Raw genomic sequence first — 22,061 nt, 5'->3', positions numbered from 1 at the left:
AAACCGTGGGTACAAAGCGGATCCCTGCATAGCTATGACTCTAGTTTTCCACATTCTAGACTGAGAAACTCAGGAGCAGGATGTTAGGGGTCCAACAAAAACCAGCCAACAAACCAAGTGTCACTCAGTGAAATACAAGAGAAGACACAACAGTTCTGTCGCAATTGACAAAGAACCATTCTCATGCACGTGCATCAAACACACCCCTAAGCTGTTCATAGCAGAGCATCCTAAAAGCGCTAAACTCCTCCAAGTTCCAGGCTGAGTGGTGGCAGCAGTATCAATATAACACATTTTCCAATGTATTTTTAAATGCTGTCTTAACTTGTAAAGTGTATCAGATAAGAAACTGGTCCTTTTCCTTAGACAAGGGCGTTAAAGGGAACACCGATAAATATACCCTGCGGCTGCATGCTGAGCTAGCAATAAGGCTGCTGAGTCATTTTATCTCATATTAACAACGACAAAAGTTATGTTTTGACACAAGAATGAGACACAAAGCAGTCATTTCATTACCTCTCTGGAACTGGGAGCTTGGGGCAAAGCTTGGCAGCCCTTGGATCTGTAGTGTATTCAGATGGCTTTAGTTCATAACTACACAAAGTGGAGCCTGTTTAAAGAAAAAAGAAAGGAATTTTTTTTTGGAAAACATGACTTGAGGAGGAATGATCTACCACATCCATTGATATTATAAACATGAACAGCTTTAGCGGCAGGGAAGCTAGATCTACAAAATACCAATTTTTCAAAGATAAAGCCTCCCCCCAAAAAAGCCTAGTTCTCCCCAAAAAAGAACTGGTGTAGAAGAAGAACTGGTGTAGTAGTTTACACCTGCAATAGCTGCCCACCCACCTCTACGAATAAAGAGAATCAGGATTTAACCCAACGGATTAGATCAAAAGGTTATGGAACTCTCCATTCCGCTAGCTGAGTTTGAGCCCCATAGCTAGCAGAGATAAATCAGCATGGTTCTCCTAAATAATGCCACCCTCTGTGAACTGAAGCAAGCCACCGAATCCCATAGCTTTAAACTTGTATCAAGGGGTGACAAGTTATAAGTAGGAATGGCAGAAGGGCATTAAACATTCATGCCGCAGAGCTCACAGTAGATCAGATTTTTTTATCACTACATTTTAAGTGTGCTCCCTTTTATCAGCTACAGAGCCCCTAGGCCTAGTGTGTCTATCTGGAGGCAGCTGCGTTTCTGGGTTGCAAGAAAGCCGCTGAAAAGGCTTCCCTGAGCAGCAAGGTCTCTGTGGGGAAGAAACGGAGATGGCACAATCTATTTGCACATTCAGAGCTTGTTGTCCTGGCAGTTCTCAAACTTTCGCATTTCCACTGAACTCTTTGGACTCTCCAGCAACCACTCAAGAGAAGTGGATTTCAAACTCCGTGACCTTTTGGAAACCCGTTCTGTAGCTACCGTATTTTTCGCTCTATAAGATGCACCAGACCATAAGACGCACCTAATTTTTGGATGAGGAAAACAAGAAAAAAAAAATTCTGAATCGCATCCCTGGGCAGGGGATGAAGGCTCCCACTGCCCGGGAGAGGCTGCGAGCGGCTAAGGCTCCCCCAAGAGCCGTGCTCCCTTTAAAGAGCTTGCAGATTGTGTGTGCGGCTCTTGGGGGCTTTTCCCCGAGGAGGGAGAAGGGCAGCCCTTCTCCCTCCTCGGGGAAAAGCCCCCAAGAACCGTACATACGCTCCACACGGCTCGTTAAAGGGAGCGCTGAGCAGAGCTTCCTGCCTGCATTCGCTCCATAAGACGCACACACATTTCCCCTTGCTTTTTAGGAGGGGAAAAGTGCGTCTTATAGAGCAAAAAAATACAGTATTTATCAGTGCAGGAACCACTACACCGAAACCCTGCACACTACAGGTGATTCAGACAGTGGCATAGTGTGGGGGTGGCCACAGGGGCAGTTGCCCCGGGCACAAAATTGTTTGGGGGTGCAAAATTTCAACCCCCAGTGCTGCCTCAATACAACTGTATGCTTCCTGGGCTCCGTTGAAAATGGCGTCTCCAGGAAGTGACCTCTCCAGACAACGGAGTGACTCTTCTTATCTCTGTGTCTGCAATCTCCTGGGTGACGCAGACACCATTAGGCTGTTGAATGTGCATGCTTACAGTTTCCCTCCCTCTCACCCCCCCCATCCACATGGTCCCGGGCACTGGCAACCCACGCTATGCCACTGGATTCCGAGGCACTTACTGGGGTGCAGTCTCCATTTGCGGGACCTACCAGACTTTCTGGGGCTACAAAGAGGACAACCTAAAGCAAACGCACCATTCTCCATGACCTGTGCATTTTGGTCGAAGATTGGTTATGGTGGACAACTTAATTTTTGCCATTACTGATGTTTTTCTGGAAGAATCTTGGTTCTCAGAAACATGGTTCTAGCAACTGACCGCACATGAATTTACACATGACTTACCAGACAGAAGCTCTTCTCCATCATTCTTCCATGGTGAAGCTTCATTGAAATGAACAGATTGTTCGTATTCATATTTTAAGAATTATTGGAAAATACTTAGTGATTTAAATTCCTCTTCTGACAGTGATCCAACTCTGCTGAAGCATATTCACAACAAAGCTTTACCAAGAAGGAATGAGGGAATTGTCATCACATGCCGACATTTCCTTCTTTTTACAAGATCACAGATTCCTTTGAAATTACTCCACAGTTGTCAAACTCCTGACTCAAAAACTAGCTTCACAACAGAGGTTAATGCAGAGAAGAATTTTTATTTTTTTAATTACAGCAGACAAAAGTTGTACCAGGATACTGCAAAGAAATCCCTTTTTGACCCTAAACCCTGGCTACCGAGACACAGAGAATCGGGGTGGGGGGCGGAGAATACCAAAAATAACAGGAAAGTTTATGGAAAATCTTTGCAAGGTTTGTGATCTTCAAGTCATCAAAAAACACCTGCAGGTTGAGCGTTTCAGTATAAGAAACAGTCCAATTTCTCCCACTTCTTGACAATCCCTCTGTACATTTTAATGGACCTAAAATGTGCTCAAAAGTGTTTCTCGTTCACTTTGTGATAGGCAGTCGCTGATGTAAACACGATCCATTAAGAAAAGGTACCGCCACTCTCAGCAGCCAAGCACATTGTTTCAAGTTTCTTTCCCCCACAAAGTCTTTTTATATTGTCTCTATAAATGTACATGACAGCACTGACAGATACAGACAGTCCTAGGCTATTACGAAGGACGCTGAAGAAGAGCCCCACACAATACCACTGAACCGTGAAATATCAAACCAAAACATCTTATGTATCCATTACAACTTCTCAAAATTGCATTTCTGTTCAAATGACAGCTTGGGGCTACATGCCATCTGGCAAAAATCCAAAGGTTACAAGAAGCCGTTTTCCCCCATAGCACCTTTGACTACTTCTCCTAGGCAACAACCCCATTCACACTTACCGTATTTTTCAGTGTATAAGACAATGCTTTTTGCTAAATTTTGTTAGTCAAAAATTGGGGGTCATCTTATACGTGGAACAATACAGTATTTCCTTGATCTTCCCACGGCTGCCGTGAAAGCTTCTGCTTCACTCAGCGGGCAGCATTGGTGCCCTGCAGAAAGCTCAACAATTTTGAGTAACTTCTTAGTTTTGGATTAAAAAAAAAAAAAAGAGGTCATCTTATACATGGACAAATACGGTACTTATGAGAAAATATGGCAGAAATTAGCAGGGTTTGCTTAAAATAACCCCATGCCTAGGACTGATTTGGTGCTAAGAATTGCCTTCGGTGACAATTTCTTGGCTCTGATATTAAATTTGATTGGCTTTGATTAAATTTGACAAGTTAAATTTAATTAAAATGCAACTGTTGTTCACCTTGGGATACTCAGGTCTAGATAATGCCGTACTAAATCTAGCATAGATTTAAGCCTCTCTCTTCTTAAACCAAGAGGCTCTGTAATCATTTTCTCTAGAGACAAATACAACTCAGTTACTTAGACATTGGTAGCATATCTTAACATCTCTAAAGGATTTTCAGTAAACCAGAAGCATGGGATATGTAGACGTGTCACTTAAGACCGATTGTTTAGTTGTTTAGTCGTGTCCGACTCTTCGTGACCCCATGGACCAGCGCACGCCAGGCACTCCTGTCTTCCACTGCCTGGTCAAACTCCTGCTGGTAGCTTTGAGAACACTGTCCAACCATCTCGTCCTCTGTCGTCCCCTTCTCCTTGTGCCCTCCATCTTTCCCAACATCAGGGTCTTTTCCAGGGAGTCTTCTCTTCTCATGAGGTGGCCAAAGTATTGGAGTCTCAGCTTCAGGATCTGTCCTTCTAGTGAGCACTCAGGGCTGATTTCCTTCAGAATGGAGAGGTTTGATCTTCTTGCAGTCCATGGGACTCTCAAGAGTCTCCTCCGGCACCATAATTCAAAAGCATTGATTCTTCGGCGATCAGCTTTCTTTATGGTCCAGCTCTCACTTCCATACATCACTACTGGGAAAACCATAGCTTTAACTAAACGGACCTTTGTTGGCAAAGTGATGTCTCTGCTTTTTAAGAGGCTGCCTAGGTTTGTCATTGCTTTTCTGCCAAAAAGCAGGCGTCTTTTAATTTCGTGACTGCTCTGTGTGTGTACACACAGACACAGAGAGAGTGGTACCTCAGGTTACATATGCTTCAGGTTACAGACTCTGCTAACCCAGAAATAGTACCTCGGGTTAAGAACTTTGCTTCAGGATGAGAACAAAAATCGTGCTCTGGTGGGGCGGCGGCAGCGGGAAGCCCCATTAGCTAAAGTGGTGCTTCAGGTTAAGAACAGTTTCAGATCAAGAACGGACCTCCGGAACGAATTAAGTAGTTAACCCGAGGTACCACTATATATATATATATATATATATATATATATATATATATATATGTGTGTGTGTGTGTAGTAAGAGCCAAAATCAATTTTTTAGAAGTCAACATGGCTACATATTTTTACATTCCAACACCACAGGGCAGAGAAAATCCTTCACTACTGTTGGTAACATAATAAATTAAGTGTTGAATGATTGGTTATGATTATAAGCTGTGGGAGATGAGAAACTTCTCAACTTCTTATTAAATGCATTCATCATAAAATGTTTGTGTCACTTGTGTAAGTGTCAGGCTGATGCACTCAGTCAAAATGCCACCACGGTGGCAGGAGAGACAGGTTTTATTGAAGGTGGGGAAGATGAAGGCATCCAGTTTTGCAGCTACAACTCAATATTTATATGCTCTTTAATGATATTTCACCTCTGTTTCATTTTGCGGCAAACCTAAAGCCCAACACTTCAAGGCACTGAATTGCTTCAGAAACAATGCTAAACCATGTTTTGGTGTTAATACCCAAAAAAATCTTAAGTCTTGGGTTCACATGTGGCCTCCTTCCCTCATGTGCAGTGATTTCTGCACTTCCTTTGTAGTTCTTCACAAACCCTTGTTTTGTTATTTTATCTGAAATGGAAAAAATTGTTTCTTTCAATCCTGGTTTGTGGTGCTGGATTGTGGGCAAAGAATGGTTTGCACAAACCATATTTTCCTGGTTTGAATGTAACTGCAAGCATGATTTGCTACTTAAACAGAAGTGAGGGAAGAAAACAGGGTATGCAAGGGGAGGAGAGAGAAGAGACTACTCAAGTACCGACTTCCTTCATGTTGCACCAAAGCATAATGGCCCACTATTTTTTGTACCTATGTATTAAGCAGAAAGTCTGTAAAAACTCAATTACAAACCCTAAACCAGAAATTTTCTCATTTCTACAAGGCAGACAAAATGTCTCCAGTTAAATAAATCAGATTCCGAAGTATTTTAATTATGAAAACTTAACTAAGTCTCCCTTAACAATAATGTCCGTAAGAAATCTTTCAGTGAAATTCCTTTTTTCTTGATTACTTTATCAACACGTTCAATGCACCCAGTGGTTTGTCCCAACCCTCAGCGCTTGCATCTACTTTCTGGTACGCTTACTTCAAACACAAGCAGTTGCCCCCGCAAGGTCACACAAAGTGAAGAGAGATTAGTGTGTCTTTTCTGATAAAATCCAATGCCTTGGTTTAGGATTAACGTGCTAATGCTAATTTAAAAACCTGAGAGGGCTGGCAGAGGAGGGCAGAACTCTGAGGGAAGGGGAAGCTTTTTAAAATAAGAAGAGAAATGGGAATATCACATTATTAAAGAAGCATTTTCAGCAAATATTAATATTGTTCATTTGTCACATAGTCAGAAATACTGGTTTTGGGCTAGCAGAACATGCTTATTCTCACAGAAGCTTGGGCATCTTCTAAATCAGGAGAGACTATCATCAGCATCATCAGCATCATCATCATCATCATCATCTGTACACCTCCCTATTCCTGTAGATCTCAGGATGGTTCACAACATTAAAAAGATGCAGGACCTAGGGAGAGAGCCTGTTTGGGATAGGTTACGTCCCCCTGAAGGAAAAGGAATGTAGCCTGAGGATCTAATAGGCCAGGGATGTCCAACAGGTCAATCGCAATCTCCTGGTAGATCCCCGTGAGGTTTTAGGAGATCGCGGTTGATCGGTGGGTCCCTTTCCTTAGTGTTGGTAAAATTGAATCTTATCCTGCCCCCTCGCCCTGTCCTCCATTGTTGCACAATCTGCTGGTTGGAAGATGGAGTTCACTCAGTGAGGCTGTTTGTTTCCCCAACAACTTTGACCTGAACCACCCCCCAAAACGGGGGTAGATCACTGCCAGTTTTTAATTCTGTAAGTACTGTAGATCGCAGTCTCTTGGTAGCTGGCCACCCCTGTAATAGGCAATCAGTGCAGTTCTATCAACACCAGTGTAATATGCGCACTTCTCACAAATGTCTCACAAAGCATCCTAGCAGCTGCATTTTGCACTAGCCACAGCTTCCAAACCAGATACAAGGGTAGCCCCACATACAGTGCATTACAGTAGTCTGTAATCATGCACACACATTATAGCAGGAACAATCTTAGAGAAGCAGAAAAACCTCTTCTTAGGTAGTGGACCACACTGTTTACTTTTTTTTAAAAAAATGCTCTCTGATTAATATTTTATTATTATTTATTCCACGAAAATTTCTACACTGCTTGATTGTAAGAAACAACAACCAACCTTAGAGTGGTTTACAAAAAAGATAAAGCAATAAAACTGACAAAAAATCACAACTGTACTTTAAAACACACAAAAGTTAAAATACCAGGAAAGTTAAAATACAGTGGAACCTCTATTTGTGACCATAATCCATTCCGGAGGTCCATCTGGAGGTTGAAATGGGTCGCTGGGAGAGGCGCCATTGTGCGCAGGCACGGGTGGTGATTGCCCACTCCTGCGCATGCGCAAACCACGGCAAACCCACAGGTTACTTCCGGGTTTGCCGCGGTCGCGACTTGCAACAACTGTAAGAAGAGGCAGTGGTAAGTACAGGTTCGACTGTACTAAGACAGTATTATAGCCCTCTATAATACTGAGCAGAAATAGAAACAGCACTGTTGTTGTTGTTTTGCCTTACCATTAGTCTCTGCAAAATTCTGAACCTCAGCCAGGGTTTTCAACTCCTTCCGTGGACATGCTGATACGCAAAGAGCGATGGACTTGATCTTCCGTTTCACCAGATCTACATTGCATGGCTCCAAAAAGAACACGTACCTTTAAGAAAACACACACACTGAAACATTCAGAATGGATCAAAAACAGACTTCAAAAGGATTTCTGTTGAGAGATATCCTACCAGTAAGGAAACTCCCAAATTGCTAAACAAACTTTCTTCATTCTAAAACTTGTAACCTTTCCCTTTCAGAAGTACACTGTTCACCCAGAATTTAGTAATGGCTTCTCCCACTTTTCCCTTTGAAATGGCACTAAAATTTTCATAAGATGAAGTGGAGCCCACAATGATAGATGCATGTCTGGCTGGCTATATAAACCATCACCAAAAGGCAAAGAGATAATATATGAAAATAAGACCCTGTTGGCAACTTACATCTCATCTGCTAAAGTACACCATTATCTCTCATTCCTGCTTGGACTCTCAGGGGGCAGTGGGATGTGTGTGCCATTTCTAGTTACATTTTAAAGGAACATCATACTTTAAAAGTTTATTTCAGGGCGTACCAATAGGATATTCAGCAACAAAATCTGGCAGCCACACAACACCTGAAGCCGACCATAATTATTTCCTAAATGCTTTTCATTTTTCTGAGAATGGACTCAGCAAGTGCCAAGTTTAGAGAATGATTCACCATATACTGTAGCAGGGAAGCTTGAAATGTGATACAGAAAAGTAGCAACTTGCTGCAATCGATTGTTCACAGTTACAGATTGATCTCTAGCACATTAAAGTGGTGCCGTCACACACAGCTCCATCTATCCTTTGTAATTGAAGTCACAATGTAAGCACTGAGTGTTTACTCCGCATTGATGTCTTCAGGATGATCCTGGCTATCCCACCTCACCGCCCCCCCCCCCCCCCCCCGTTAAAATACCAAGCAAAAGTCAATTAGTAAAATAATATTGGTAACTTGAAAGCAAAACAGAGATCCCAATGTGTTCCGATGGATAAGCATTACGGAAAACAGCTTCTTATTTTAAATAGATTTTCCACATGACTGGTTTGTAATTCAATGGGTAACTTGAGCACATTTTCCCGAAAGATAACTTCAGGTACCCGATTCCCCCCACCCCCTGACAATAGCTTAAAATAACTTATCTTAGAGAACTGTGTGATTTCTGTCGTTTAACAAGTTTTGTGAAACCAGCAGTAAGTGCCAGAACCCAATGTCAACTGGAATTCATTTGGATCTATAAAATAATGCATGTACTTTCCTCAAGAGAATAAATATACACTGATAAAAGCTTGTAAACAAAGGCAGAATCTGTGTGTGCACTTTTAAAAAAAATAATCACCAGAAGTGTGTTATCATTAGAATATATGGTTTTATTCACACATATATACAACCTGGGCATAGGATGGAAGGACTTAGAGCATCATCAACACTCCAACAGATCTTGGCTGCCTTTGGTTTCCAGGGAGGCCTCTGAACCCTGAGAAAGTCAAGCTTCCATGTCTCCTTTTTTTTGTTTCCAGGTTCAGCTACACTCATTCCTGGCCTACTGTTCTCCTTCCTAGGATGAGTGGCACCTAGCCAGATGAGGTGAGAAATGGTGCTTCCATTCTCCCGGAAGCATCTCCAGCTGTCTCTATGGAAACACATTTGGTCTGCACCAACTTATTTACATGTGCAGAGAAGATGCTGAACAGATTTGGCCAGAGCCAAATGATCTTGAATTCCCTCTGCTACTACCACAGGCTCGGTTGGGATCCAGGAGCATTATCTAAACCAGAGGGGTCCAATGTGTGGCCCTCGAGGACTTCTTTGGTGGCCTTCAGCAGTGTTTGACACCCACCCACACCCTGCAACCCTCATGCTGATTTCCCAAAGGTAAGCGAGGCAGCTCCAAGAGGGTCCTAGAGTCCTCCCAGCTTCTTCCCAAAGTCTAGGTAGCACTTTCACAGCATTGGGAAGGAAATGGGAGGGCTCTAGGACCTCCTCACAGCCTCACACCTCCTTCCAAAAGCCCCAGAGCAGGCATCCCCAAACTCGATGCTCCAGCTGTCTTGGGATTACAACTCCCATCATCCCTAGCTAACAGGACCAATTATGGGAATTGTAGTCCCAAAACAGATGGAGGGCCGAGTTTATGGATGCCTGCCCCAGAGTCTCACTTAGACAGCTTTGTGAAGGTAGCATGAGGACCGGGGAGGGGATGTCAATTTTGGGCCTTGTTACCTGCACCGCTGCAATGTGTAGCTCATGGGTTCCATGTCAAAGTGGCCGGCTTAGCATGATAAGTTGGACCGCCTTGTTAAACCAACCCCCAGTCCTATATCACTGCACCTGATCATTTATTTCCTTTGCTATTGTAGTATCTGTCCCACAGTGCATATTCTCCAACCAATCCACAGCCTGCACACTTCCTTTCACCTACAGACATGGCACAATTTGACTGCAGAGGTTTCCTTTTAAAGCACAAATTTACTGTGCAGCATTTCGTTAAATATGGACAAGGCTAACCAAGATTTGGGGAAAGAGTTCTTTAGCTCCTTCACTAGAATTACGGTCATGCTACTAGGAAAGGATGCCTTATGCGCATACAAATCAGGAATCAAAAACTTTTCCACATTAACGATTTAAGAATTTGCCTATTATAAGTCGGGAGCACGACTGCAGTGACCAAGTCCGTCTTGAATCTGAGCTTTAAGGAACGTGCTCCCTAGGTTTTCCGATTTCATTGATTTCCTGCAATTCCTTTAGACAGCTCTATACTGTCAAACGAGCATAGCGCAGAAACACCAAACAGTTTGCTCGATTAGAGTCTCAGGACAATTCCAGAGGCAAGCGTGGTCATATAACGGCTGCTTTGCACGCATCGATAAGCCTTGATTTAGCATTGCGCAGACAAGTCTCAGTCAGCATAAGTGAAGTGTGGGGCTTGAGTGCATCTCCTCTTCTATCCTTCTGCATGGACAGGAAAAGGTCTTCTGGGGAGTTACTTTCACAGAATCTTGGCTTAGTGCTATCTGCAAACCAGGAATCCTGGTTGAAAACAAACACTAGTTAGCTGCTAAACAAGCCAATTTTAAACCACAGGTTTAAAAGCTTGCTTCTTTAGCAGTTAACCATAGCTCCTTTTAAATTGGGATTCTTGGTTTGCATGTAAAACTAAGCCAAGATTCTTTGAAACTGAAAGTAAACTTGGCAAAACCAAGTTTTTAAATCACCAGATTTTAAAAATTGCTCATATGGGACCATATTGTTAGATAAGAGGGGGGTGAAGCTGAAAAATCAGGACTGTTGCCTAAAGCCACTTGCTGCTTTGAACGGGGATTTTCCTAGCTCACAGGCCATGCATGACACTCGTTGCCTCTGTGTTACACTAGCTCTCTTGGAAACAAATTGCATATCAGTTTCATATATTCTAGGGTACCTGAAGGGACAAGGAAGACACTAGGGAACAGTCATTATGATCTCCCAGGGCATTGGAAAAGGAGATTGCCCAAAGCAGCCTTGCCTTAAATGGTAACCTTCAGATGTTGTTGGAGTCTAATCCTCATCAACCCCAAACAGCCTGGAATGATGGGAGCTGTAGTTCAAAAACATCTGGAAGGCACCCGGTTGGTCCAACTCCAAGGGATGGGGAGTTGGTCCAAGGGGGTGGGTGGGTCATACTTAAGTTTAAAATGAAATTAGAAGGGTTCTCAGGCAGAAACCTTTTTCATTTATTTTTGAGAAGGAAAATAAGCTTTCTGTGTTTCAAATTCACTAGACGTTCTGAAACATTACATTTTCTGAAATGGAAAAATTCTACCCATCGAACTATTTTACATCCAGGGATATTGGGAAGCAAGTCAAGAAACTCGCAAAAAGAAAAAAGTTGTGGCCTTTTTGCTGCCTGTCTTCAGTTACATGTAATGTCTCCATCTCTTTAAGAAATAAGCATTTTTCACATTCTGCCTTATATGGATGGAAAAGATGACATTTTAAAAACCAGATTTTTAATAAACATTTGGACCGAAAAAGGAAGAATATGAAAAAAAAATATGTACAATAAAAATCTTGCAATAAAACCATCTGCTACGTCAGCTGCTGAGCAGATGGAGAACTTTTTGTGGCAATCTCAAGGAAATACATAGTGTATTAATTGCTAGTACTATTTTATAGAGCACATTTTATTTCCTATAGGCCAAAAGGTTGTGTGTTCCATGGAAAGGTGATGACTGGTATAAAGCATAAATAATAATAATTTGCTAAGAAGTGACTAAGGTAAAGGTAAAGGTACCCCTGCCCGTACGGGCCAGTCTTGACAGACTCTAGGGTTGTGCGCTCATCTCACTCTAGAGGCCGGGAGCCAGCGCTGTCCGCAGACACTTCCGGGTCACGTGGCCAGCGTGACAAGCTGCATCTGGCGAGCCAGCGCAGCACACGGAACGCCGTTTACCTTCCCGCTGGTAAGCGGTCCCTATTTATCTACTTACACCCGGGGGTGCTTTCGAACTGCTAGGTTGGCAGGCACTGGGACCGAACGACGGGAGCGCACCCCGACGGGAGCGAACCGCCAACCATGCGATCGGCAAGTCCTAGGCGCTGAGGTTTTACCCACAGCGCCACCCGCGTCCCAAGAAGTGACTAGTACTGTATTTTTTGCTCTATAGGATGCACTTTTCCCCCTCCAAAAATTAAGGGGAAATGTGTGTGCGTCCTATGGAGTGAATGCAGGCTCCTTGGCTTCAGCGATAGCAACGCAAAGACTCCGAAGCACAGAGGGAGCGCTCCCTCTGCGCTCCGGAGGCTATGCGTTGCTTTCACTGAAGCCTGGCTTCAGGGATAGCTGCCTGAAGCCTTTGGAGCGCAGCGGGACCTATACTATACTATACTATACTATACTATAATCTAAGTCTTTTGTCTTAATCCCTGTCTGGGGTTCGCTGTGTGCTTTCCTTGGGGAGAAATTCTGGGAGGCTGCAAACTGGAAAGTTCAAGCGCTTCAGACCATGAAAACCCCATTTTATTGGCCTGAAGACAGAGTCAAGAATCAGGTTCTTTGTAGCTTTTCAAAAAGTGGTAGTTTTTATTACTTCTGCACCGTTTGCTCCCTGTGTCTCGCCTTCAACATCTGAACTGCACACAGGGGGAAAGTCAGCGTAGCCATATTGTCACTGCACTAAAATGTGACTGAAGTCGAAAAGGGTTTGAATTCTGTTACCACACATTATGCCACAACGAAAGGTAGCGCAAGAAGAAATTTCACCAAGTCATAGAGACAAATCTTGTTTCTTCCAAGCGTCATTGCTTTCTGCGTCAATGCCTGCATGGCTTCTATCAAATTTCATTTTCTCGTTCACTGAATATATATTTTGCTTTTCAAAGGACTCTGAATTTTAGAGAAAGGAGGAAAGCCAAAAGACATGCCTAATAATGGAAACTGATAGAATCCAACTGAATTATAACCTATCTTTACCGTAGATTGCATCCAAACCTTTGGCCTTCCCCATTTTGCTGCTGCTGCTCCCTTGTTCTTTTCATTTTGGGTGACTTTTGGCCAGCTAACAATGGCAAGCAGTTACAGGACTAAACAGGAAGGTACCATAGCATGGTTCTCTTTGACTGCAATTAATGCTGTCTCCATGGGTCCAACAGTATATATCCTTGTTACTTTACAGCATATCCAGGGCTAACGTCCTGTATATGCACACACTCTCAGTTCTAGCGACCAGCCTAGGTCCAATACCTATCCCTGTTCCTTTGCAGCATCTCTGTTGTTTGATTTTCAATAGGATGTCCTTCACATTTGCAATGGAAAGGACTTAGGTCGTTCTTAAGTATTGTTCCTCAAAGGTCCACATACATACACTTCAGCTATCCCAGAGCCCTTTAAATGTACTTGAGCTACATAAACTCTGCCTTGCATCACATGACCCTGAAAATATATTCCAAAGCTCCAATAATACTAAAACATCTAAGGGTTTTTCCACAGCACAAGCTCAAGCTGATTAATGGTCATTATCTATCCTCACTGAACTGTAGTCAGGTAAGAAACAAAGAATTCACTGCACTTTCAGCAGTGATGTGGGTCTTCCAGAAAAGCTTGAATTAGAAAAGTTTCCTTTAGGTACTTTCCATCACAAAATGTTCAATTTGGTTATATTGTCTAAACACCAAATCAGTTATTGCATATGTTACTATTATGAAAAGTCAATTTTTTGTTTTACAGCTCTTATTTTAGAACAGTGTTGTTTATTGTTTACATTGCTAAATTATTTTAAAATGGGGATATGTTCAATTTGCATCAGAAAATTTTTGTGATGTCCAAGGGAGTAATCTGATTTAGCATGTTTATTTTACATATATTTAGTAAAACCAAAGCCTTTGAAACTGCCTTACTTAACATCACATTTGCAACTGGTATCCATTCACTGTTACTAATGAACTAACGAACTTCGCAGAAAAATTTCAACCCCATGTCACTACTTCACAGAAACCAATTCCTTTGGCGAAGACTAAACTGGTATATCACTAATATAAGTGCTAAAATAGTGTGTAGCGTATATATTCATATGAATTCTCCACAACAGAAGAGAATTACAAAAACATAATTTTGTAAGTAGTTCAGGAAACCCTGGAGAGGTACTAAGAACTCAGCATTATCTAAACACACAGAAGCATCAAAGGCATTCTTACTTGAAATTTCAGAGTAATTGGTTCACAAGTATGAAATCCAGGAACACATTAAGGATACACAAGTACCTAGGTACAAGAAGTGTTCATGAGAAAGTGATCACTTGACATAAAACTATGGCGTCTACACTTACAGTAGAGTAAGAAATACACTAATGTTCTCCCTAATCTTGCCACCCATAGCCAAAATGAAAGAAAAATATATTCCATCAGTTAATGAAACAAATGTAGAAGTAATTGGACCCCATTACTCACTTCTTTTTTGTGAGGTCTAAGCCACTGTTGTCTATTCCATCTATTTTTATATTCTTCTGTCCACAGATATTTCCGTAACTATCATATCCTGAAACCAATCTTGCAGCTGCTCCGGTAGCTATTGAAAAGCCACAAATAAGACCCTGGGAAGAAATGAGATGAGAACGAAAGCTTTCCATGGCAAACTGTATTAAAAAAAAGGCCATTCTTTTTAACAGCAGCTTTCTGATATGTTCCCCACAGAGATATATGAAACAAAAATTACTCCTATCTCGCTTTCATCCTTATTTCAGGATCTTTTAAAAAGGAAAAGTGCCCCCCCCAAAAAACACACCTCTGTAGCATCATGCAAAGTATGAATATATACCAGTTACATAAAGGCGGTCAAATTAAAACTCTGTGTTGAGAGAGAGAGAGAGAGAGAGAATCTGATGCATAAGAAATCTAGATGCATCTTGCTCTGAGTTGTCACAAACTTCCTAAAATAGGTTTGTGAACTGCATGAGTTTTAAAAACAGGGCTGCTTTCAGAAGTTCAGGTAATGGTGGAGACCAGCGGTACACATAAGTCATTTATAATATGGCTGGCTGTGACCCTTCCTTTTGGATAAACATCTTGCACTAGTGGTGCCCATGTCCTAGGGATTTTCAGGCTGGGCTACTGTCAGATGATATGGGGCTGACCCATTGCACTCTGTATGAGGCTAAGCCCCTGAAGGTACTACAGAAGCAGCAGCTAGTTCAGAACCTGGCCTATTGACAGGTACAACAGGTAGAGAAATCGTGTTATGCCGATTCTCAGCATTTGCTACCATTTAGCTTCTTGGTCCAATTCAAAGTGCTGGGGATCGTTATTAAACCTCTAAACACTTTACATCCCTTGAGGGGGACCACCTCACTACTGGAAAGACTCTGCTCCACATGCCTTCTATTAAAGGTAAAGGTAAAGGGGCCCCTGACCATTAGGTCCAGTCATGGCCGACTCTGGGGTTGCGGTGCTCATCTCGCTTTATTGGCCGAGGGAGCCAGCGTACAGCTTCCGGGTCATGTGGCCAGCATGATTAAGCCGCTTCTGGCGAACCAGAGCAGCGCACGGAAATGCCGTTTCCCTTCCTGCTGGAGCGGTACCTATTTATCTACTAGCACTTGACGTGCTTTCAAACTGCTAGGTTGGCAGGAGCAGGGACCGAGCAACGGGAGCTCACCCTGTGGCGGGGATTCGAACCGCCGACCTTCTGATTGGCAAGTCCTAGGCTCTGTGGTTTAACCCACAGCGCCACCCACATCCCAGTGTCCCAGCCTTCTATCAGGAAGGGAAAAATTAAGAGTGATGAAAAGGAGTTTCCTCTGAGCCAGTGTTTCCTCAAACTTGGGTCTCCAGGTGTTTTTGGACTCAACTCCCATCATCCCTAGCCACAGCTATCAACCTTTCCCTTTTCTTGTGAGGAATCCTATTCAGAATAAGGGAATTTCCCTTAAAAAAGGGAAATGTTGACAGCTATGTCCCTAGCTAGCAGGACCAATGGTCAGGAATGATGGGAAATGTAGTAAAAAAAAAACCCCAAACAGCTGGAGACCTAGGTTTGGGAAACACTGCTCTATGTGATCACACGAGAACAACTGAAAAGTCTCTAGGACTCATCTGGCAATATTCTTGCACTGCTTTTGGGTGGAATCCAGTACAATACTAAGGCACAAGGATTTCCACTTGCACAATGGAACATTGTTCCCCAACTATGCCCCTGCATGCCCCCAAATTCCCTCAATGCTCTGGAGCAGATTTGGGAAGCCTGCGGGGCACGAATGGGGAGAGGAAGAAATTCTTGCACCGGCAAGTGAATACCATAGTGTATCCCCCCAGGCTTTTAGCATTCAAGTGTTAACTTTGGCATCATGGTAAGGAGAGGGCAATTGTATTGCAACGGTACTGGATGTAGTACCGTATTTTTTGCTCTATAAGACTCACTTTTTCCCTCCTAAAAAGTAAGGGCAAATGTGTGTGTGTCTTATGGAGCGAATGCAGGCTGCGCAGCTATCCCAGAAGCCAGAACAGCAAGAGGGATTGCTGCTTTCACTGCGCAGCGATCCCTCTTGCTGTTCTGGCTTCTGAGATTCAGAATTTTTTTTTTTCTTGTTCTCCTCCTCCAAAAACTAGGTGCGTCTTGTCATCTGGTGCGTCTTATAGAGTGAAAAATACGGGACTTAATTTCAGTATGTGGTTTTAATGTTGTATTTTAATGTATGCAACTGCCTTAAGGTCTCAAAGAAAGGCAGCCAAAAAGTTCTGAAAAACAAAAGCAAATTCTAGTTCAATGAAAGGTTGAGAATATTTTTTTAAAAAATAATTGTTGGTGCCAGCATGTTTTAAAGCAGTGTTCAGATAAGTAGGTCAGCATTCTACAATAAGAGGTGTGTTGGCAGAAAGGGAACTGTTGTGTAATTTCTAATGCACAAAATACACTGATCTCAGAGTTGCACTGAAGCCAGCCACATTAGTATTTTATCACAGCCATTTAACATCACACACAAACACACACACACACACATATAACCCTGCACCCTAAATAAAGGTTTTAACAAGGAGTCCCTTAAGAAAAGTCCTGCGCTGATTCCCCTTTAGAGCTGTGTTACTTACCATGCCGACGCAAAAGAGAATGAACAGCAACAGCCATGGGATATCTGTGCAGCTGCGATCCTCCAGGGGCTTCCACTCTCGCTTGGAGCTCTAGTATTTTTGGACGGGACAAGGAGAAAAAGAGGATGGAGAAAAGGGAAAGGTTATGCAAGACTAGTCAGAGTCAGACTGTTCTGCGAGAAATAAAAAATGCAACTTAAATAATATTCTCAGACACTGAGTCTATCACTGGTTATTCTACTGCAGACCTCCTGTTGGGTGGGCTCCAACACTTCTAGGCTTCAACATCCCAGAACAGCTGGAAATTAATTCCTATGCTTTTTATCACTGTCAGGAGCAGCAATAAAACCACCAGTGCAAATAGTTCAACAGCCGGACACTAATTCAGACATGCGTGTGTACCACCTGATGGGAATAAAAAACAGATTGTGAAGCTGTGCTAGAAATTATTTTTTTTACATCTGTTTTTGATCCCTTTTGTGAATCATTTGATCACACGGCATCTGATCATCAACAAAATGTAACTGTCTGTCTGATCTGCAAATGTTCTTTTTACACATGGTACAATAAGCATGTCAGTGATCAGTCATAAGCACTTCATTAGTAGTGAAGCCCTAATGTATTTATTCTTGCATAAATATTCAATGTGAACACAGCCATGGACCTACACTAATTTTCAAACACGTATACATCAATTCTTTGGCATCACATCCTTACCTGAAGATGCATGAAAACTAATGTCAAGGTTATACCATCATCAAACTCGCATTCTGAAACATGTGACCTGGGCAAGATTTTTGTGCAAGATAAATACCCTACCATCTCATACACCCTTAGGTAAAACTTCCAATATTTCATCATTGTGCTTTTTAAAAGAGCAGAATTGAATTTGGTGGGTCTAGTCAAGGCACTCCAGCAAGAACCTACCAAAAGAGCAAGGGGAAAGAAGGCAGGGATGGAAGAGATCGTTTCTGTATCCCTGGCTGGAGCAGAAAATAGGAAACCAGCCTGGTCAATCAAGACATTAGTAATTTCAGCATCCCTCCACAGCCTCTGTACATACAGTAATCTTCTTTACAAGAGGGATAAACAAATAAGCTATTCACAAACTCCTCAGTCTGAACACTACAGGCAGGATTAGCTGCAATAGAGACAAAAAGAGACATACAACTAATAAAAGGAATCATTTTTTCATTGCTGAAGATGGGGTGGCTTTGCAATTTTGGTGAGAGGGAACAAAGGAGGCCAAAGCTTAAAGGGGTGAGATTGAAAACAATCCCCACTATTTAGATTGGGCCACTTGATGATTTTAAAGTACCTTTTTTTAACAGCAAAATGAAATTGAGACGGTATAATAAGGCAAGATAATACTCAAAACTTTGTCTGAATCTGTGGCAGGTGCTCAATGAGTGCAAAGCTACTGTTTCTGGTAGCTAGAAATTCTCCATTAAGGCTCATTTAGATTTATAGTCAACTGTATTAGGCTCTAGACAAGTAGCAATACTTCAGCCACCATCACAAAGCAAGGGATCATTATTACTGTGCTACAAATGGAGAAACTGAGTTTCTTAGCGACCACACTCCAGACGCAAAGGTCGCACCAACCAGGCATCTAGTTTGAACTGCATTTTAAATTCTCCTGACAACTCAAATGTAGCATTTCCTCTTTGCTTCCTCCTAAGCAACACTCACACCAAAGTTCTAAACTGTTTCTTAAAACATGCTTCGGGGACATGAGTAAGGGGAGCACTTCAAAGGAACTCCAAATGATAAGCATGTTCAATATTTGCACATCCAGATCAACTAGCAAAGAGTCAATAGGTGAGCTGGAATTCGAACTCCAGACCGGCTTCAATTAATCACAAGCACTTTATCCTCCTGCCCAGAGACCTGCTGGCTAACAAGCTCCTAAAGAGGCTTTCCTTTTCATGACCACCTGTCTTCTGTTTATCCATGCATGCCGTGTGCACATACATCCACACACACACTAAAATCCTTTACTAATTGGAGAACCACATGCTAGACGTAAGCCAAATGAAAATTGTGCATGCAGATTACAGCTAAGTTGTCAAGAGGTTTTATTAAAAACTGACATTTCTTACCCCACATATTTTCCTAAAGCTTTTTCTATATCAGCAGACGCTGCATGTGCAAGATCCTCTGATCAGCAGGTGCTGACAGAATGGGGGCGAGGAAGGGAGAAGGCAAGTTCCTTCCCCAGTCATGGTGGTAGCTGACAGCGCCAGGGGATGTGTAGTAGTAGAAGGACTAATTTCTCTCTCGGTGTTAAGGAAAGAAGGTAGTCCAGCTAGCTCCAGGTCTGTGAGAACCAGTAAACATGCAAACCCTACTCCAACCAGTGCATGCTAATTCTTAATATATACTCATCATACAATGCACCTGACAAAACTGGCCTCAATGTGAACTCCAGCAATAGCCTATTACACTAGATTTATGCCGAGTGAACTTCAGCTTGCTCTGCTCTGCTGACTGTATCCCGGGCAATAAGCCACGGCATTTTGCAAAGCAGTTTCAAAAGCATGACTCTGAAAAAGCAAATGCTATTTGATTCATTTTTTCCTCCTTATTCTGTACACAGCCGTTTTATGTTGCCCATGATTCCTCCTGTCCAATTACCAGCTCCGCCACTTTTCTTTTTCTAGAAAAAGAGGTGCTGGAACTCACCATGAACTCTGCCCCTGTTCTATTATAATAGCAATGGTGCGCACCTGAGAGGTGCCAGAACTGAGTTCCAGTGAGTTCTGGCTGAAAAGAAGCCCTGACTCCATCATTGTTTTCTGCAAGGTGATCCCCTAGCCCCAATTTTCTTCTGTAACTGCTTAAACAAAATACTCGTAGGTTTTTTCTAGTTTACCCCTATCTCCATTCTGCCCTCTATTGTTTCCCTTGTGTCTATATGTAGATTGTAAGCCCCCCAGAGGAAGGGACTTGTCAAACCTGTTCTTTGTAAAGTGCAGCCTTTGGGATCAGAGCCACTCCACATTTTTCTGTGTGTTACAAGATGCAGTGCTGCAATCAGAAAGGCTTCAGGTGGCCTGAGCAGAGGAGACAGGCAGGTGTAGAATTTGTAATACATGGGCAGACCAAGAGGAAAAGAGCAGGTTAAGGTAGTAAGACAGGGAAGCAACAAACACGCAAAACTGAACTAGCTCAAGGAGATCTGAAACTAGCAGAAGTGGAGCAGGGCTGGCTCTTCATCATCTGCCTTAAACATTCAGGAGGATTCTGGCTAGCAATGTCTGCTGCCCAGCTTAAAATACTGAAGTTCTCTTCACATATTATGGCACAATGGTACGGGCAATAGGGAAAAAGAATATGGTCCACAGGGCTCCTGGCTTCTTGGAACACCATTGCATTTAAGACTCGGCAGCCCACATCTTCCATCTACCGTATTTTTCGCTCTATAGGACGCACATTTCCTCCTCCAAAAATTAAGAAGAAATGTGTGTGCGTCCTATGGGGCGAATGCAGGCTCCTTGGCTTCAGCGATAGCAACGTGAAGCCTCCAAAGCGCAGAGGGAGCGCTCCCTCCATGCTCCGGAGGCTTCGCGTTGCTTTCGCTGAAGCCGGGAGAGCAAGACTCTCCCGGCTTCAGCGAAAGGAACCTGTTGTCTCCGGAGCACAGCGGGAACTCGCGCTGCGCTCCGGAGGCTTCGGGCTCCTTTTGCTGAAGCCAGGAGAGCAAGACTCTCCTGGCTTCAGCAGAGAGGGAGAGCTGCGCAGCGCCCCTTCAGCGAAGCGGGAGGAGAAATGGAAGGGGCTCCGTTTCTCCTGCCGCTTCGCTGAAGGGGCGCTGAGCAGAGAGGGGGATATTTTTTTTCTTCTTGTTCTCCCCCTCTAAAACAAGGTGCATCCTATAGAGCGAAAAATACGGTATTTCCTTGGTTCAGAAGTGCCTTTGCTTATGCAGTCTAAACAGCACTACTCAGCCACAGAGGCGAGGTATCATCAGGCTCGTGGGGGGGACGGGGACAGGGGAGAAGACAACACCCATGTTTGCAGGAAGTGCCAAAACATATTTAGGGGAACAAACCCTAAGGAAGTGGGGGAACCCAAAACAGCCTAACAAGGACAGAGTGTGCTCAGTGGGGATGGGAAACTAACTATTGGGTTCGGGTGAGGTGGAAAGCTAGTCAGGAGAAGGGATGGAATAGTGTATCATGGAGAAGGGTGTAGCCAGGGGTGCCAACTTGAATATAATATTCAATGCATGCACACCATTCGAATGGCAATGCCCATCAACTTGGGATGGGGGGCAGCCCTCTCAAATATTTTATTGGGAGGACCGAAGGGACCTCGACCCCTATGAAATTGGCTCCCATGGGCATAGCTAAGCAGCTACAACAATGAACATGTCCTCACTGAAACCCCACCTTTTTATAACCCGAGTACTATAGAAGCTTAATATTTAGGTTTTAGCCATTTTTGAACCTATCTTCTGCACTATTCTTTGTGTTGAGTGTTGCCACTGTACTTTCACTGCTGTTCTCTGCATCTGAAGCCATTTAGTTTTCTGAAAAGAAAGAACCTTATGACACCTTACCAGGCTTTCATGGGCTAGCATCCACTTATCATATGGATGAAGCGTAATGCTTGGTTGGCAGGAATATATCCAAATGAGCGCAAGGGGTGTGTGGAATGTGATAGCTGAAGTTAAATGGAATGAAATGTAAAACTGCAGCAGTTCAAGCTGAGCTTAAACATAAGCAAAATAAGCACAGTGACCCTTCACAACAGGAAACTATTGTCTCTGTTGGGATCCCAGTAAAGATAATTGAAATCAAGTTGCAATTCAGCAGTTTCATGATGGGGTTTCCCTTTCAGGCTCCTTTTGTTCCGTCAGTAACAATTGCAGTAGGCTTAAATGTCCTACTGCTACTGGTTTCTATTGCCACTTCCAATGTCAGGTTTGTGTCC

General features: G+C 43.0%; 1 protein-coding gene and 1 long non-coding RNA gene across 3 annotated transcripts in view; one reads left to right on the top strand and one right to left on the bottom strand.

Annotated features, from left to right (window-relative positions):
- LOC310668040 overlaps positions 1–22,061 on the top strand; it is a 1,372,673-nt gene that overhangs the window by 885,660 nt on the left and 464,952 nt on the right. The gene's annotated exons all lie outside the window — the stretch shown is intronic.
- Positions 1–22,061, bottom strand: part of SLC44A1 (solute carrier family 44 member 1) — a 79,399-nt gene that overhangs the window by 37,458 nt on the left and 19,880 nt on the right. For both annotated transcript variants that reach the window (XM_083419886.1, XM_083419885.1), the window contains exons 2-5: positions 17,124–17,213; positions 14,490–14,632; positions 7,511–7,647; positions 517–610 (exon numbers count right to left, since the gene is read on the bottom strand). In XM_083419886.1, coding sequence (XP_083276012.1) covers positions 517–610; positions 7,511–7,647; positions 14,490–14,632; positions 17,124–17,213 — 464 coding nt within the window. The remainder of the gene's footprint in view (positions 1–516; positions 611–7,510; positions 7,648–14,489; positions 14,633–17,123; positions 17,214–22,061) is intronic.

This window comes from Podarcis tiliguerta (genome assembly GCF_965153285.1).
Source record: "Podarcis tiliguerta genome assembly, chromosome: 17".
Classification (NCBI taxonomy): domain Eukaryota; kingdom Metazoa; phylum Chordata; class Lepidosauria; order Squamata; family Lacertidae; genus Podarcis; species Podarcis tiliguerta.
Note: the sequence above shows the minus strand (reverse complement) of the source record. Positions and strands in the feature narration are given on the sequence as shown.